General features: G+C 41.2%; 1 protein-coding gene across 1 annotated transcript; it reads right to left on the reverse strand.

Moving 5' to 3' along the window:
* Window positions 1-613: 613 nt before the first annotated feature.
* On the reverse strand, window positions 614-11,691 carry mmp19 (matrix metallopeptidase 19). The gene is made up of 9 exons (XM_084062695.1): window positions 11,441-11,691; window positions 10,020-10,105; window positions 9,103-9,233; window positions 8,139-8,351; window positions 7,114-7,359; window positions 4,325-4,444; window positions 3,748-3,912; window positions 2,476-2,603; window positions 614-1,292 (listed from the first exon to the last, which is right to left on the reverse strand). Exons 1-9 carry the CDS (start codon window positions 11,537-11,539, stop codon window positions 1,059-1,061), a joined length of 1,422 nt encoding a protein of 473 aa, XP_083918821.1. The 5' UTR covers window positions 11,540-11,691; the 3' UTR covers window positions 614-1,058.
* Between the last annotated feature and the right edge of the window lie 4,498 nt (window positions 11,692-16,189).

A 16,189-nucleotide genomic window follows, 5' to 3' on the forward strand; every position in this document is an offset into this window, starting at 1 on the left:
ACACACACACACACACACACACACACACACACACACACACACACACACACACACACACACACACACACACACACACACACACACACACACACACACACACACACACACACACACACACACACACACACACACACACACACACAGAGTTGACTAATCTTCATTGGAACGTATATACATATTGTAACATGGTGACATGCTTACCTGGCTGTAATCAGATTAAGTTATGGCATGTTAATCAGCATGTTAATCAGGTTAAAGTTAACATGTTAAATGCTGTCTAAATGTTCTGTTTTAGCTCTTAATGATAACGCAATCAATCACCAACTCTCTTTTCAAAGTACATTATATTGGAGTGACGCTTCTGTCCACTTCTGTCTGTCTGAGTGAAATCTTATTTAGACTGTGGGTCTAATACCCTTGGTGGTTCTCAACCTTTTCAGGCCATGCGGTGGCCCCCCAAAATAATCATATTAGAGCTGGGGACCCCCCCCCCACCCTGACAGGCACTTGGAATTGTAGGAGTTGAGAAATTACATTTACAGTAGTAAAGTAGTAGTGTTCCCACAGACAAATATTGTGGAAATAGCCGATCTATAAGCTCACAACGCAATGCGAGGCGTTGTGAGCTTATAGATCGGCTATTTTGGCGGCTATTTTAATCACCTATTTTGTATAGTTTGTGGATTACGTTTGACGCAGTAATGGTCTTATTTAATTTTATTTTAGCGTTATTAAAAAGTAATTCAATTGCTTAATAAAATGTATTAAATTGTCATGTCGGTTGGTTTGTTTACTGTTAAAAGAGAAAACAATATGTTGCACATTAAGCTAATCATCTGGGGACCCCCCAAAAAATCATGTGGGGACCCCCCTCGGGGTCCCGACCCACGGGTTGAGAACCACTGCCTTATAGCAAGGACCTCATGGCAGTCAGTGGGTGCTTTGGCGTACCGGCCCCCCCAAAAGGAGGGCCACAAGGAACCCCCAGGTTGGAAAACAACACTGCCTCATCATCATGGTATTACAGTAGTAGTATGCTGCCACCTAGAGCTTGGTCTCTAGCAGCGCATCCAGCGCTCCCTCTTGCTCAGAGGGTATCCTCGGTCCACACTCAGCAGCTGGTTGACCCTCCAGTACTTGTCCCCCTTAAAGACGTACACCTTGCCGTTGGTCCAGGTGAAGGCGGCGTCCGGGCGGGCGGGCACCCCCCCGGTGAACAGCTTGGACAGAGGTTTGGGGTACATGCCATGGCTGTTGTACTGAAGCTCATCCCACTGCCAGTGATCTGAGCCCTACACACACACACACACACACGCACACACGCACGCACGCACGCACGCACGCACGCACGCACGCACGCACGCACGCACGCACGAGAGATATATTTTCACTATCTTTCTTTCTATCTAAGTTTGAAAAAGGTCATGGTCAAGTTTATCATTATGTCCCAAACTGGGCAATTTGTGCTACAGCAGATTTATGAACTCTAAAAGACGCACTAAAAGTACATAAACAAGAACATGGATATAAAAACATCTACAAGATCCAGATAATAATAATAAGTGTCCACTCCTCCTACTTCCACCATTGATGGCACCAATGGAAGTAGGTATGAATGAGAATTTTTACCTGTTGTTTCTAGTTGCAGGGGCCTTTAAATATCAGACCTATAATGACATAGCCAAAATAGGGACACTGGGTTGAAAGAAGATAAAGGTGCAATATAGAGGGCGGAAATGACTCAGGAGGTAGGGCGGTTCGATCCCGGGCTCCCCCGGAGTTAGTGCCGAAGTGTCCTTGAGCAAGTCACTGACTGAACCCCTAATCAGTGGCGTGCACAGACATTTTGAGGGGCAGGTGCTCAAGTAAATTATACTTTTTTTTGTTTACTTGGTCTGCTCTTTTTTCCCTCTACACCTATACCTCTTTGCCAAAAATAGCAGATCTACAAGCCCACAACGCCTCGCGCTGCGAGGCGTTGTGAGCTTGTAGATCTGCTATTTTTGGCTAAAGTTCTCCTCAGAAAAGGGATGCTAGGTTTCGAGTGGTTATGGTAAAAAGAAAAATCATATCACATAAAGATTTGGCGGACCCCCTGTAGTAACTCTGAGGACCCCCGGATCCCCTGTTGAAGACCCCTGCTGTAAACTGGGAAAAAAAAAACTTTTTTCTTTTTTTTTCAAAAGGGCACTTCTGGTCAAGAGGGCAAAGGGCAGGTGCTCGAGCACCACCTAGAGTCTATCTGTGCACGTCCCTGCCCCAATTGCTCCCGATGATGCATTGTTTCCTCCGCCTTCGGTGTGTGTGTGAATGGGTGAATGTAAAGCGCTTTGGATAAAGGCGCTATATAATATAAATGCACCATTTCCCCTAACCAAGACTACACTCGTGTTTTTTGAAACATCAGTCACAAAATTAAACCAACATAGTAATGACAGTTGCTGCTCCTTGTATGTTTTCTTTCTCTTTCCGTACCTTAATAAAGACCAACTTCTTGTTCTTGTTCAGGTACAAGGCTGCGTCGATGCTGGGGGGGATTCGTTTGACCTGTTTGGGGTATCCATAGTCCAGGAAGAACCTGGTGTACCTCCACACCTTGTCACCTGTGATAATATAATGGAAAATATTCATATTCAGTCAGGGTGAAGTGTTGACTATTTATTAGGGAGATTCAGGCAGAGTAACAGCATTTACAGCCCAAAGTCCTCCTGGCCAGACAGCCCGTCGGGCAGCAGCCTTCCCTCTCCCCAGTTCTCAGACAGTCCTAAATGGTCATATAAGGACTAGGATGTACTAAATATAAGGGTGACACACAAATAGTTAACAGAAGTACAGTTTATATGCTGACATAGAGAGTAGAGAGGTTGCAGTCCCTGCATGGGGAAATCAGTTGTTGGATTTAACAGCTGTAGCCGAGTTAGAATGAATTACAGTACATTGGTGTGAAAAGTGGCTGACTAGTATTGAATGAGAATGGAAATACACAATAATCCATATATTTGGCAATCTACAAATTCCGCCACCACAACAAGCATACACATACAGAACTGACAAGTTCTAGAACAAAATAATAACTAGTGTATAAGGGGGAAGTGGGAACACATTACAAGTCATACTTCATTAGTGTCAAAAGCCTAATTAAAATGTTCTTTTGAATATAAAAATCACACCCTGTGTGAAGTGAGTGGTGCCTTGCTTAGCTTGGCTAACATGTTCAATCAGCCAAGCTAACATGTCCAATGTTAGCTTGGCTGATGGCACTGATGTCACTTCGAAACATGTAAACAATATTTATAGGGCTCATACCTATTTATAGGGCTCTATTTCGTCATGCGTCTCGCTAGCCAATCAAAGCACACCCTTTCAACATATTGTCACGTGTCACGTGATGCTTGACCAATGTTAGCTTGGTGGACACACGGACATACATACATACATACATACATACATACATACATACATACATACATACATACATACATACATACATACATACGGACACACAGACAAAGCCAGATATAGGAGTGGTTGCCTTCGGCACCACTCAAAAATGTAAAATGTAAAACTGTTGGGATGCCATGGTTTACTAACCTTTGAAGAAGTAGGTCTTGTTGGTTCTCTGTGAGTATAGAGGTTTACTAACCTTTGAAGAAGTAGGTCTTGTTGGTTCTCTGGGAGTATAGAGGTTTACTAACCTTTGAAGAAGTAGGTCTTCTTGGTTCTCTGGGAGTATAGAGGTTTACTAACCTTTGAAGAAGTAGGTCTTGTTGGTTCTCTGGGAGTACACGGCAGCGTTCAGGTCTCCAGGAAGGCCTTTCCACAGCTGGTCCATCCTGATGGGGGTGTTGTAGCCCAGGTCAGAGACGGTCCACACATAGTCCCCGCTGAACGCAAAGGTCTTCTTCCATGGACCTGACACCAGGTACAGGTACAGTCACAAGGGGGGGAAAACAGGGTAACACAGTCAGTAGTGCACCTGAGTTTAAGTTAACTCTAGTCAAGTTTCACATAATCTCCTCTCTGTACCACTGGTTTTCTGTATCTGTACAATCTCCTATTCGAATAAAGCATGAAATGCCACATAAACTAAGTAGCCAATAATATGTGTGATGTGTTTGTTGTTGCTTCTTTTCTCACAATTGTGTCTAAAGTAACAATGATACTGTTGTTCAAGAAAAGACATTCAGCTTTAATCTGATCTGAAATTTGATTGTTTTTCACAATTCACCAAAATGTGCTGTGTGACTGTGTGACTGTGTGACTGTGTGACTGTGCTGTGTAAGCATCCTTCCAGACAGGAAGGATGTGTGCATCATCATCTTACCCAGCATCACTGCATCCAGTCGGGCGGTGCAGGGGTCTGGGATGATGTTCCTCTCAGCATCAGGACCACTTTCTGTTGGAACTGGGAGGGTGTTTACTGTAGGGCTGACCGTACGTTTACCTGGAAATAAAAAGAGAAGGCAAATGAAAGAGAACACATTTTGAGGATGAATGCATTTTTAATCTACAGTATTTTGTCAACAATACCAAAGACTAAAGCCTTGAGAATTATTGTTACTTCCATAATACACACGAGGCATACAAGGGAGCAAAATACTGTTCTCTGCAACTCATGGTGCTTGTTGTCACATTTAAAAACAACAGACACATTAAAAAGAGGCAAAGACATTAAAGGGAAAAAAAGTAGAAAGAGAGCAGACAACATTGGTTAAAAAAAGTGTTGATGATGCGTTCAAAGTGCAATATAGATACAGTACTATTCTAGCTGTTAGGGGTTAAAGGAGGAGTTCACCCAAAAAATGACTTATTTTCTATCAATTACACACCCCATGAAGCCTTGATTTCATGGATTTATTTTTGTTTTTGTGGCATTCCTAAGACAATAATTTGTTGACCGTGTGTATTTCCGGTAGGAGACAAAAATAATCTACTTTGTGTCTCCTACCGGATACATTAGCCGGTAGGAGACGGGAATCAAATTATTGTCTTAGGAATGCAACAAAAACAACAAAAGAATCCATGGATTCATGGCTTCATAGGGTGTGCAATTGATAGAAAATAAGTCATTTTTTGGGTGAACTCCTCCTTTAAGTGTCTTGCTCAGCGACACTTTGACATACTTTGACGTAGACTGGGTGAGTCAAGGGTCCAACCGGGTCGAAAATTCCGATTCCCAGATCACTGCTCCACCCACTCAGCTACAGACAACCCTACTCATTCTTATTACGTAACTGTAGCACATTTTCAAATGTGTGTGCGTGACTGGGTCATGAACTAAAAATCTATTTAGCAATTTGTGGAAAATTACTGTTATCTTTGTTACAATTTACAATGTAGGCATTTAGCAGACGCTCTTAATCCAGAGTGATTTACAGTAAGCAAGGTAAACACGAGGTAATACGTCAAATGCATAGAAATAGTAGAAATAGTAATCTAGAATCATAGCTATACGAAGAACCTATCATCAGTCTAAACAGTATAATATAATAAAATAATGAATCTGTACATTGAAACTATACAAACTATAGGATGCCAGGTCAACAAATGAACCTGGCAAAAAAATCTAAATTACATTTTAGCCTTTGCATAAGACTGCAAGGTCGTCAAGGCTAGAGCAAGTGCTAGTCTGAAGAGGTGAGTCTTCAGATTATATAGTCTGCAGTTCTAATTGCAATGGGAGTTTGTTCCACAGTTTGGGAGCCAGAGCGTTGTCCCAGATGTTTTAGCGAAGGTTCTGACAGCTTCCCTGTGTGAGGTGATCTGAGAGAGCAGGAGGGGTTGTGGGGTTGGATCAGGCTTTGAAGATTTGGGAGTGCCATACCCCCGTGGTGGAAAAAGTACTCACATTTTTTACGTACAATTTTTTACTCTTTTTTTTTAAAGTAAAAGTATCAATACTGCAATGTAGAAATACTCTGTTACAAGCAAAAGTCCTGGAATTCAAAATTCAAAGTATTGGTATCAAAACATACTTTAAGTACGAAAGTAGAAGTACTCATTATGCAGAATGTCCCATTTCACATGTTTTCAAATGAATAAAATGTGTACAAATCATTTGAAAATAGCAGATCTACAAGCTCTCAATGCGTCGCATCGCGACGCATTGAGAGCTTGTAGATCTGCTATTTTCAAATGGCCGAAATGTATATAGTAGTCCAGGGGCCAACACTGATATTTTCACAAATTGGTACCACCTAAGGTGACCATAAAGTTTTTGTATTTTTGTCTTCCTACATGTCTCTAGTTTATATTTTGGTATGATAACCCTTCCAATCTTGTAGCTTAATGGCAGTTATCACTACCTACTGGCTAATGTATCCGGTAGGAGACACAAAGTAGAATCTTTGTGTCTCCTACAGCCGGGCATCAAATTATTGCGACAAAAAACAAAATATATCCATGTATTCAAGGCTTCATGGGGTGTGCAATTGATAACTTCTCAGATTTTTGGTGTTTGCAAAAAGACTGCTTTCCATAAGCTTGTAAAAGTTTACCCTCCTTCGGTCCAGGGTGGTCATAGCTGAATGGGTAGAGAGTCCCCCTGGGAAACTTAAAGAGGAGTTCACCCAAAAAAATATTTATTTTCTATCAATTGCACACCCCATGAAGCCTTGAATACATGGATATATTTAGTTTTTTGTCGCAATAATTTGATGCCTGGGTGTAGGAGACACAAAGATTCTACTTTGTGTCTCCTACCGGATACATTAGCCGGTAGGTAGTGATAACTGCCATTAAGCTACAAGATTGGAAGGGTTATCATACCAAAATATAAACTAGAGACATGTAGGAAGACAAAAATACAAAAACTTTACGGTCACCTTAGGTGGTACCAAAATATGTCTTGGCCCCTGGACTATAGGACTGAAGTGCTTAATGTATGTTTTGTAATATTAATTAAAACCTACAAAGTAACTAGTAACGAAAGCTTTCAAATAATTGTAGTGGAGTAAAAGTACAATATTTGCCTCTGAGATGTAGTGGAGTAGAAGTAAAAGTACTGAAAACTGGAAATACTCAAGTACAGTAAAGAATACCTAAAAAGTGTACTTAAGTACAGTACTTGAGTAAATGTACTTAGTTACTGCGGGCAGACTTCTATACACTCACCATATATGGCCTGGATGCCTCTCACGTCGTCTGGGTGGAGTTTGAAGTAGGCCTGGTAACCCGTGTAGATGGGCGCCATCAGGGCCTTCCTGAACTGGGAGTGGCCTAAGCCCAGGGCGTGGCCTATCTCGTGGGCGGCGATGATTCGCAGGTTGCTGCCGTAGGAGGTTCCCTCCGTCCAGAACTCATCGTCATCGAAGTGGACCGCCCCCGATTCTGGAGGGTCAGCGTGGGCCAGAACATGACCTGTTAAAGGACAGAGAGATGGACGGAAATCAAGAAAGAAAGAAAAAAAATACAGAACATTAATTTGGGCTACTTTTGTCACTGTAAATTATCAGTACATTAGGAACTATGAGTAAAAAAAAACATCAGGAGACCACAGGGGGAGGTAAATATAATTTCCCATCTCACATATCGTTTGTATTTGTTGATGATATGTATTATTGTGTTAATTTTCTATGAATTGAATACATACTGTAGGACCACAATGGAAGTCCCCAGGGAAGTATTCAATTAATCAATCAATCAATCAATCAATCAATCAATCAAAAAAGAGCGTTATTAGTACAGCGCTTGGGGACCAGTTAGGGGTTAAGTGTCTTGCTCATGGACACCTCGACACACATACCAGGGCATGGACTTAAATTTGAACCACTTTCAACCGGAAATCCCTATTTTGAGCATTCAAATGTGAGCTTGTAGATCTGCTATTTTCACACAACGCCGTCGTAAGATGAAAGCATAAATCAAACTTTAGTTTGATTTATAATGTGTCAGTAGCTAAACGTATTACGGCAGCACAACACTTATATTAAAATAAACAAAATACACAAAAATAGTTCAAACATGCATTTAAGCCACACATTATTAAAACAAGAGCAAACTAAACTAAAATAGTGCAAAATGCTAACGCATGCATTTAATCCACAAGTATATTAAAACAAATAATAACAAAAATGTGACAGTAGCTCTAGTCTAACAGTGGTCAGAGTATAATGTAGAAAACAGGTGAGAACACTCACCCCTGCCATCGAACGGGACAGAGCAGGACTTGTCGTTCCTGTGGAAGGCCATCCTGATGTCTGCTCGGCCGTACTCCACCTCCCTGAAGCTCAGAGGAGTCACATCGCTCCAGTACTTAAAGGCCGAGCGGACGGCCATCTTTATCTCTACTTTCTTCATGTCCGCCGTGTAGTTATAGAGCCGATAGGTCAGGCTCCTCTTACGCCAACGACCTGTAAGAAAGAATTGTTGGATGCTAATATGTCACCATGTAATGTACACACACACATGCAGCCCAACAACAGTAAATTATGTTTTATCATAGATCACAAGAGATTTGCAGCTAATAGGCTCAAATGAATTGTGAGATGTATAACACAGATAGCCCTATCACGGCATCTAAACTGTATAGAGAAAGAAACTGAATATTATATGTATTAAACGTATATTCCAATTCTTATTGTTATATTTGTCAATCTAATGAATCTTATTAGCCAAGCATTAGTTTAAAGCTGCACTATGTAACTTTCCTCTTCTACCCCGGGTTTGAACCCGGTTTCCTGCGCAAGTGCTGAAAGTTTTACCATTGAGCTCATAGAGCCGGCCTGCTTGCTCAGGGGATAAATTGAATCTTGACCTTCAGGTCAAAATTGGTGTCAGATCCTGTGTCTAGGTGAGACATGAACTTTGACACAATCTAAATGTCTCAATAGAAGAGCAGGGAGACCAATTATAACCACCCCATTTGTATATTGTATTAACATACTCTACCATAAAGATTGGGCAACATTACATTTTATTCATAAACAAATTGTTACATAGTGCTGCTTTAAACGTTTCCCACCCAACCGATGAGCAGGTTGGTGCCTTGCATGGTTTCCTCTGCAATCGTCGGTGTGTGAATGTGTGTGTGCATGTGTGTGTGAATGGATGAATGTAATGCACAATCTATGTAAAGCGCTTTGGATAAAATGCACCATTTACCGTTTACTCTGTATTTATGTTTTCTCTCGTTGAAAGGGTCCTCCAGGCCACAGCGGGGCGCTCTCATCAACTCCAAGGTGTCATCATCTATTTCTCCAGTCACAGGAAGTTCATTCACCCTCTGGAACGCTCTGAGGGACAATATGAACATCATTACATTATGTGAAAATATACTTATTTCACTCTATTACACTATTTCAGTCCAAAAGCCCTACAGTACTACATATAATCTACCATATCGTCTCTGTCGGGTGGAAACCTCATATGTCCAAAACTGTTACTTTTCAGGATTCAAATCCAAAAGTATCAAAAATAGCAGATCTACAAGCTCGAAACGCGTCGCTTCGCGCCGTGTTTCGAGCTTGCGGATCTGTTATTTTTGATACTTTTGTGTTGACGCTGTAGTATGATCAAGTCGGGCATTAGTTTACGATAAAAAACACAGAATGTTAGAATATGGAGGTAAGAGGTTTCTGCCCGAACAACAATACAGTATACAGTATACCAGGGGTCTTCAACAGGGGGTCCGGGACCCCTAGGGGGTCCTCAGAGTTACTACAGGGGGTCCGCCAAATCTTTGTGTGATATGATTTTTTTTTTTTACCTTAACCACTTGAACCCTAGCATTCCTTTTCTGAGGAGAACTTTAGCCAAAAATAGCAGATCTATACAAGTTCACAACCCTGCGAGGCGTTGTGAACTTGTATAGATCTGCTATTTTTGGCAGAGAGGTATAGGTGTAGAGGGAAAAAGAGCAGACCAAGTAAACAAAAAAGTTTTTTATCTGAAAACACAATTTTATACAATATAGAGGGGGGTCCCTGCTTCATCTCTCTCTCAGCTAGGGGGTCCTTGGCCTGAAAACGTTGAAGACCCCTGCAATAGAGTCATCAGAATGTGTGTGGTGTTATTCTTACCTGAGAGCTTCAATAACGGTCTCCAGGTAAGCCTGGTCCTGGGGGTCCACACCGTTCTCCAAATAGCCATACTTCCTTAGATAGGCCTGTGGAATGAATAACCAAGGCAAGGTACAATGAAGTCTTTGAAGCAGAAAACAATGGTGCATAGCATAGGGGAGAACAGGGTAAGATGAGACACTTTACACTAATGCTGTCCTTGAAGCAAGGCAAACATTTAAACATCTACCCTAATTTCAGGATGTCTTAATAAGTAAGTATCTATGACAAAGGGCCATACAAATATGACTTCTAACAAAAAGTGGCTCAAGTGTGGCTCAAATTGCCCCAGGTTAGGGGTAAATTGATCCAAGTCCAGGGGTAAGTTAGCCTCGGAAACCCATGCCTTTTTTGGGGGGGGTAAGTTGACCCACATGATATTCTACAGTATGTTTACATTTTAAGAATGTAGTCACTTAGAATTTGAGTAGCAAAGACATAATACAAAAATATGAATAGTGATTCATATTAGGATAATTGACTCATCTTAACCCAAAGTATTCGGTTAATTTTGCCCAAAAGACACAATTTTAGACTAAATTGGCTAAAATTGGGGCAAGATAATTCACACTCACACAACATTGGCAAATCACCAACATTTATGATATACTTTAGACATGGCAATACATTTGCTTATACCTTGTCATTATACCTGACATGTAGACATTTCACCAGTAAAAAAAAAAATGTTTTTGTGTAAAAGAATGCTTTCTGCTTTCCCCCTGTGCCTCCCAACTTCAAAGCCAGGTGTAAATGATGGATGCTTCCTAGATTAAAGGGCACATGACATGACAACACAGTTTCCTAGTTTTCTAGGAACAGGGGGTAGGGGTTAACTTACTCACTGGGTCATATTACCCCGTTCTCCCCTCTATATAGTGGACTGAACGTTCCACTGCATTCCAGCTACTCTCATAGGCTAAACAAACAGGGATCCCACTTGATTGCGAAACATAAACAAGTGACCAAAAGTTGTACTTTTACATAATTATTTGAAAACTTTAGTAACAAGTTACTTGTCTTTGTAGATTGGGATTATTACTACAAAACATACATTAACCACTTCAGGCCTATATACATCTCGGCCATTTGAAAATAGCCGATCTACAAGCTCACAATGCGTCGCATCGCGACGCATTGTGAGCTTGTAGATTGGCTATTTTCAAAAGATTTTATACATCATAAAACTTCTGCATAATGAGTACTTTCTACTTTTGGTACTTTTGATACCAATAATTTTGTACTTTTACTCAAGTACATTTTGAATTCCAGACTTTTTACTTGTAACGGAGTATTTCAACATTGCAGAATTGATACTTTTACTTAAAGTAAAAACATTTGAGTACTTTTTTTCCACCACTGTGCATGCAGTATATATTTACCTGTGCTTCGTCAAACTCCACCCATTCCTCCATGACTGCAGACAGCACACAGCTCAGTGCCAGGAGCAGCAGCAGAATCAGCTTCCATATGCAGTCCATCTCCTCCCAGATGTTTCTCCTCCGTGTGGCTTTCTTTCTGCTCCAAGTCTCTCCAACAACAGGAGAATGACTAAAAAGTTCTCCTCGCTTGTATGACTTCCAGCAGCAACAGCAGCAGTCTGCCGTGTCCGGTCCGCTTTGCTTTTAACTTCACCAGGAGGAGAAGGAAGGAGTCACCCTGTGTGATGTGATGACTCACTTCAGAAGAATGAGAAACACAGAAAACAGCCCGCACAGATCCTGCCAATATGTCTAGGTCTGCTATTTGTTGTAGCCTTCAGCCTTATGGAACTTTTTGAATCTCCCGTCTAAATCATGTGTAATATATATGTGACTTAGATGCAAAACATTATAGTTTAGTCTATTTTTTATTTTTTTTACAGGCCAAAGAAGTGTTAATAATGCAAACATGCACACTATAACCTGGTTGGCAAGAAGACAACTGATATCTTTTATCATGAACAGCATCATTATTTTTTATCAACTGAATTTAAGGTATTTTTTATATTTCACAGACACATTTAGAAGTGAAATCAGTCAGTTTGGTTAACTGTCACACTCACTCACTCACTGACATGAAAGGCGAACTAACCAGCTACAACCAATCTGTATCTGTATTTGGCTTGTGTTTCAATTGACAACCACATATTTTACTGTATAGATTCAGAGGGTATTCTGGAAAGGGGTAAAGAATTACCCATACTTAAAGCGGGGGCAAAATTAATCAGCAGTTTTGACACCAATGGGCAAGTCAAAATCACACATCACATGCACAATGCATTGAACTTCTCTGTTTGGAGCGAGTCCAAAATAATAATTAAAAAATGCACAAAATCATAACTTGCTTTCATCCACTTTCCACCTAGATTCCCTATTTTCATTATTGTAAAAAATAGTCAAAAACGTTCAATATATTTTCAAAAAGGTTTAAAAAGCCAATCTAAAATCTCACAATGACATGTTGCTTTGTAGATCAAGGTTGGGAACCACTGCTCTAAAATATCACACGTTCTTCACCCTGGATGGCCTGGAGCTCTGATATGAGACACATTCTGCCTAGAGAGCCCGTCAGCTGCACATTCCTCTGGTTCTAATGCAACAAGTTACCACAGAGAACCTAATGCCTCCTAATAGAATAGAATGCACTGTCCTTGCACTCCCCACCAGCGTGTAAGAATCCACCAGGTGTGGACGATTTGCTGAGCAGCAGTCAGTGTCAGTTTTATCTGCCTGTTATTTACAGTATGTGTAATTGTGAGGATATTATTAGCTGCCGTTTCACATAAAGGAGAGAGAGAGGAGAGGAGAGGAGCCAACAACACAGATGGCCGGGGGAGTAGACACACCAAAGACTCCAAAAAACTGAAGCCAAAGCAACCACGTTACCTGAGATATATACATCCATTTAAACTGTAGATGCCATTTCAAGTTAATAACCTCCAAATCTTCATATTGGTCCCATCACAGGTTAATTATTTTACCACTTGGGGCGTATTATTTCATTTACGATTATAATTTAGGCATTTACAGTAGCAGACACTCTTAATCCAGAGTGATTTACAGTAAGCAAGGTAAACACACGGTAATACATCGAATGCATAGAAATAATAATCTAGGATCAACCAAGAAGTCAGTAAACCGTATAAAATCCAAAATAATAATCTGTTCATTTGTTGACCTGGCAATCTGTCTACATCATTGGTTCTCAAAGTGGGGTCCGAGGACCCCCAGGGGTACTTGAGGGGGTTCTAGGGGGCCAGTCAACGGTCCTTCTGGTCGATCGACACGGTCACGACTTTTTTCTGTTCTGGCCCCACAGTGGTGGAATGAACTTCCCACTGATGTCAGGACAGCAGAGTCACTGCCCATCTTTCGCCGCAGGCTGAAAACCCACCTCTTCAGGAAACACTACCCTTCCTCTTTGCCTGGCCTACTTGTTGTTAACTAGTTGTAGGAACTATTGTTGTATTGTTGTATTGGATCTATTAGCTCGTGCTCATTTGATTTGGCTATTTTATCTCATGTGCTTGTGAAAGTAGATAGCTGATATATTGCACTTTTACCTTAGCGCTAGATATACTCTTGGTTGCTTGTTTTTACAGGAAATGCACTTAAGACCTCTGGTGATTAGTAGTTTCGTTCCCTACCTATGTTGAATGCACTTATTGTAAGTCGCTTTGGATAAAAGCGTCTGCTAAATGACTGTAATGTAATGTAATGTAATGTCCCGAGCTAAATGATGGACAGGAACCAAATGGACCCTTATGGGTCTGTAACTCTGAGAGTGTACAAATGGAACCAAATGGACCCTAACGGGTCCATTTGGTTCCATTTGTGCACTCTCAGAGTTAAATTAACATTGATTTTACAATATGAATTGGGGTCCCAGAGGTATAAATGCCATTAAATGGGGGTCCTTAGCCTAATGCATGTCAAACTGGGGGTCCTTGTAATTAAAATGGTTGAAATCACTGCTAGAGAGACATAAAAATCTTCTATTATGGGGGTCCCTGGCTTATCTTTTCAAATGGGGGTCCACGGTCTAATAAGTGTCTATTTGGGGGTCCTTGGCACGAAAAGGTTTGAGAACCACTGGTCTACATAACACTATCTAAATTACATTTTAACCTTTGCATAAGCCTGCAAGGTCATCAAGGCACAGGGCAAGTGCTACAGGCTGAGGTGGTGAGGAGTGAGTCTTACACGGCGGAAGATTGGGAGCCTTCAGTTCTAACTGCAATGGGGAGTTCGTTCCACAGTTTGGGAGCCAGAAGGGAGAAGAGTGTGGGACGTGTGGAGCGTTTGTCCCGGATGTTTTAGGGAAGGTTCTGACAGCTTCCCTGTGTTATAGCTGATCTGAGAGAGCGGGAGGGCTTGTGGGGTTGGATCAGGCTTTGAAGATATTGGGGTGTCATGCCTTTGGTTGCTTTGTAGGCCAACATTAATCAAGTATTATTACTGAATCGTGTGTGTGGGAGCACATCATTCTATTGGCTGTCTTTGTCTTTTTTTGACCGAAAGACTTGTGGTGTAGACTAATGATCTACACAGTCTGACCACAGTGGATACACTCATATGGGTGTCATGTACTCATGTTGTGTGTATACGCAAGTAAAGCTTCCATTGACATATCAACAGAGAGAAGAACATTTATGGTACGTCAGTGGATAAAAAAGCATTTTTTATGCAGCTCACTGCAGCTTTTTAGTCATCTCTGAGTCAGAGCAGAAGGATGCTTGTTTAGATTTATAGCATCATGTGAAGGGAAACACAGCTGCTTGATAAAAGGAAAAAGTTTTTTCCCAGTGCACTGCACTTTCCATGGCTTTATGATTAGACCAGTGAAACCTATGGTAGAATTTAGAATCCTGACCCATGGCAGTTTTTGGCTCTGATGTCGCTCTGGAGTACTAGAGATCACCCATTCATATTTTGATGGATATTTTGTCAAAAAGTCAAAGATTCTGCAACCATTTGCATTTCTACAAGCTCACAATGCATGGCACGCAAATCGGGACACATTATCTGCTTGTATAACTATGACCGTCATAAAAGTCAAATAATGTCCGATAACATCAGCCAAACCAATAATATACAGTATATATCGGTAGAATTCACTGGAACAGCTACAGCATGCAAACAAGAAAAAGTGGTCTCCGCCAGGTCAGGTAGGGAATTTCTTCCTCTGCCTAGTGGGAATGTGCGTGTGAAATTTCACGGAAATTACATGCTGCGTTCATGATTTGAGGCATTTTGTTCAAAACAGACCTTTCCCGTTTGGGCCAGAGGTTCTGAATTGGCATCCAGGGAGTGAGTGTGTGCACAGTTTCGTAGCGCCCGGGCCAACAGTGCCGGAGATTAGCTGCTCACAGACAGACGGACGGACACGCACGGACGGACGGACGGACGGACGGACAGGGTGCAAAACGTAGTGTCTGCCATGCCTTTCGGCCTGGCGGAGACAATCATTTAGTCTATTTTTACAGTATGGATGCGGTGTCGGTGAGCTCAGTGGCAGGAATGTGCAACTCATTTTGAATGCCAGAAATCTTGATTTATTAAAAGCAACATTTCAGCACAGAGGTCTTCTTCAGGGCAAGATGATACTGTAAATAAAACCACAAGTGACTAAGAAGAACATGCAGCCAGCTCATCACTTATCATAACAGTGACTTCTGCTTAGCTTACAAATTATCTCATGATGCAGTATACAAAAATGAAAGAAAAAATGAAACCTGTGTAAGGGGAACTGGTGGCTTGGTGACTATGATGATGTCAAGTATACTAAATCAGTGGCTCCCAAACTTTTCTGGATCAAGGCCACACTCAGAGCATGTTTAATTTTAATGATCAAATCGATCGATTGTGTTCTGGCTTGTTTCAATGAAACCCAACTTTGACAAACTATTCTTTCCAAGGTTTTAAAGTAACACAGTATGCCTTTAAATATTTTAATGTTAAAATCTTAGTATTTTGCCAAGTATTTAGGGGACCACTTGCAAAGTCCTCAGCCCACAGGTTGGAAATCACTGTGCTAAAATACATTATATATATATATGTATATATAAACATAATTCGTCTATGAATTGACTTCAATCATATCCATCAGACTGGCTCCTGACTTCCTGCAGGGCGTTTTACAAACCGTCC

This window comes from Gymnoscopelus microlampas (genome assembly GCF_963454915.1).
Source record: "Gymnoscopelus microlampas genome assembly, chromosome: 7".
NCBI classification, from domain to species: Eukaryota; Metazoa; Chordata; class Actinopteri; order Myctophiformes; family Myctophidae; genus Gymnoscopelus; species Gymnoscopelus microlampas.